Consider the following 2231-nt stretch of genomic DNA (forward strand, 5'->3'; position numbering starts at 1 on the left):
TGTAACATTTATAATTGAAGTAACAATATGTAAAAAAAAAATTAACTTCACGCTAAATTATTTCAGAAAAAGCTTGGGTTAAGAAAAAACAAGAAATAATCTCTAATATTATTCATTTATAATTTAAGCCTCTCTGACAATATTTCAAAACAATTTGTGTGATCCTACAACTGTATGCGTTTTGTATTTAGAGTGGCTATACTACTATGATACATAAAGTGCGCAATATTTAAAATTTTACTACAGTAATAAATTTAAATATCGCTTGCAAAGTAGTAGCAAACGTATAAATATTTACTGGAATTATATCTGCAGCTAATAGAGTAACAGGTTTTTGAGCTAGCAACATCATGACATAAACTGTTTTCTTTTCCTTCAAATCAAATTTCTCCCACCCGCAACTGTAGACTGCATTTTCAAAATTCTCCGAAGCGTTTATCAGTTTTTGACAAAGGTAACAGTACAAAAAGAAAACAAGGAAACAATAAACGAGAATCGGTGTGAACATCACCCATTCTTGTAACGGTAAGTAGAAAAACAGACTGATGCAAACAGCGTTCGACCCAAAATTAACTCCAATCGGCACGCTGTACAATGCTTTTAGATTTTGTATAATAGCCAAAATCAAGGCATGTCGTTCAATGAGAATCGGCAAACGCTCTTTTACTAAGGCTTTACTTCTGGGGCAATCTTCGTAGTCATCAAACGCAAGCATCTCAGCTGAAAGCATTTGATACATCGCTGAAGTATGAGCTATTAGAAATAGCAGAAGAGCTTGGTAGTTTAGGACTACCGTCATTATTGTCAACTCTTGTGCAAATAATATAGCGTGACAGATCTCTCGATTAGGTGTTGAATTCAGAGATCCTATTCCTGAAACCAAAATAATATCAATGATTTAGAAAACATTAAAATTTAATAGAAACATTTAAATGCCGTATTACAAAGTACCACTCGAAGTGTCAGTCATTGCCACTGACTGACACTTCGAGTTAGCTTTCACTTACCAACACAAGGTGTCATGGAAAAATAATTATTTGATATGTTAACCCGGTGTGGTAAATAAATAAAAACAGCATCCACGAGGTTGCATCCATAGAATATCAACACAATACTTTTAATGACAAACAATAGCCTTTCGTGCTTTTTCTTCAAAAAATCTGTTTTCATCGAGAGCCGGTCATTCCTTGTAACTTGTTCGAGCACTGCTTTCAGTAGAGGTCTATACAATGATATTTAGAATGGTTGGATAAAGTAATATTTACTAAAGTTTAAAACCAGAATTTTATTTCTTTAGGTATAGAAAAACAATACTTCACCTTTTCATTAAAAACCAATAGCTGTTGTTAGATATTAAGATCAATAAGGAGATATTGACATAGCTCTTTATGAAATCACGGGCTCCCTGAGCGTATTGTACCTGGTACACGGCATTGCCCACGCCATACACGTATATAAGCAAAGACAGGTGTAAAATCCAGAAAGGGGCTAAAATTTTGAATAACATGTTATTGTATTAGGAATACAGAGTCATTATATTCCTAACAGTAGGAACATTATAACAGCAGGAATTTAAAGTCCTTACCAGAAATAGTATCTTTCAATATGGAAAAACCTGCTTGGGATGGGACTAAATTTACGAGCCATATTATGCTCTCTAGCCTATTGTTTATTAGATGATCCTTACTTCGAATCAAGGAATTTTTAAAACATGTTATAAATTTCATATTGCGATAAACTGTAAGAATGGTAGATATTATTCGACTATACCTTCGGAGTACCTAAAAGAAAATCAAATATGAAATAAGTCAGGGAAAAAGAAAGCAATTGAAGGTGTGAATGCTATTAAACCAACTAGTAATTAAATTGTTCCACTTATTAAGGACCGCGACGCTGTCTGAAAGAAGCTATTCAAGATTATCTTATGTACTGTATACATTGTGTCATTAGGTAAATGTAAAGTTCCAAAACTAGCTCCATTAGTAAATACTTATTAATATCACAATGTCAAAATTTTCATGTCTTCTCTCTATTTAACTTTTATCTTCTTTACTAATAATTTCTCCATAATACTCTTAGAAAAAGCGAATATTCTATATCTATATGAGGTGATTTAGAAAAACGGTGTTACGATGAAGTAGCTACTTATCATTAGTATATCATAGTATTCGTGATAATAATATAATTTTTTTATAACAACTTTTTCCCGGAATCTTGGAATTCAGAGATCG

At 32.5% G+C, this 2231-nt stretch overlaps 1 protein-coding gene across 1 annotated transcript; it reads right to left on the reverse strand.

Annotated features, from left to right (window-relative positions):
- Positions 1-229: 229 nt before the first annotated feature.
- LOC120624576 lies at positions 230-1727 on the reverse strand. Its single transcript, XM_039891211.1, has 4 exons — positions 1586-1727; positions 1320-1488; positions 1008-1222; positions 230-873 (listed from the first exon to the last, which is right to left on the reverse strand). Exons 1-4 carry the CDS (start codon positions 1725-1727, stop codon positions 230-232), a joined length of 1170 nt encoding a protein of 389 aa, XP_039747145.1.
- Between the last annotated feature and the right edge of the window lie 504 nt (positions 1728-2231).

This window comes from Pararge aegeria, chromosome 6, assembly GCF_905163445.1.
Source record: "Pararge aegeria chromosome 6, ilParAegt1.1, whole genome shotgun sequence".
NCBI classification, from domain to species: Eukaryota; Metazoa; Arthropoda; class Insecta; order Lepidoptera; family Nymphalidae; genus Pararge; species Pararge aegeria.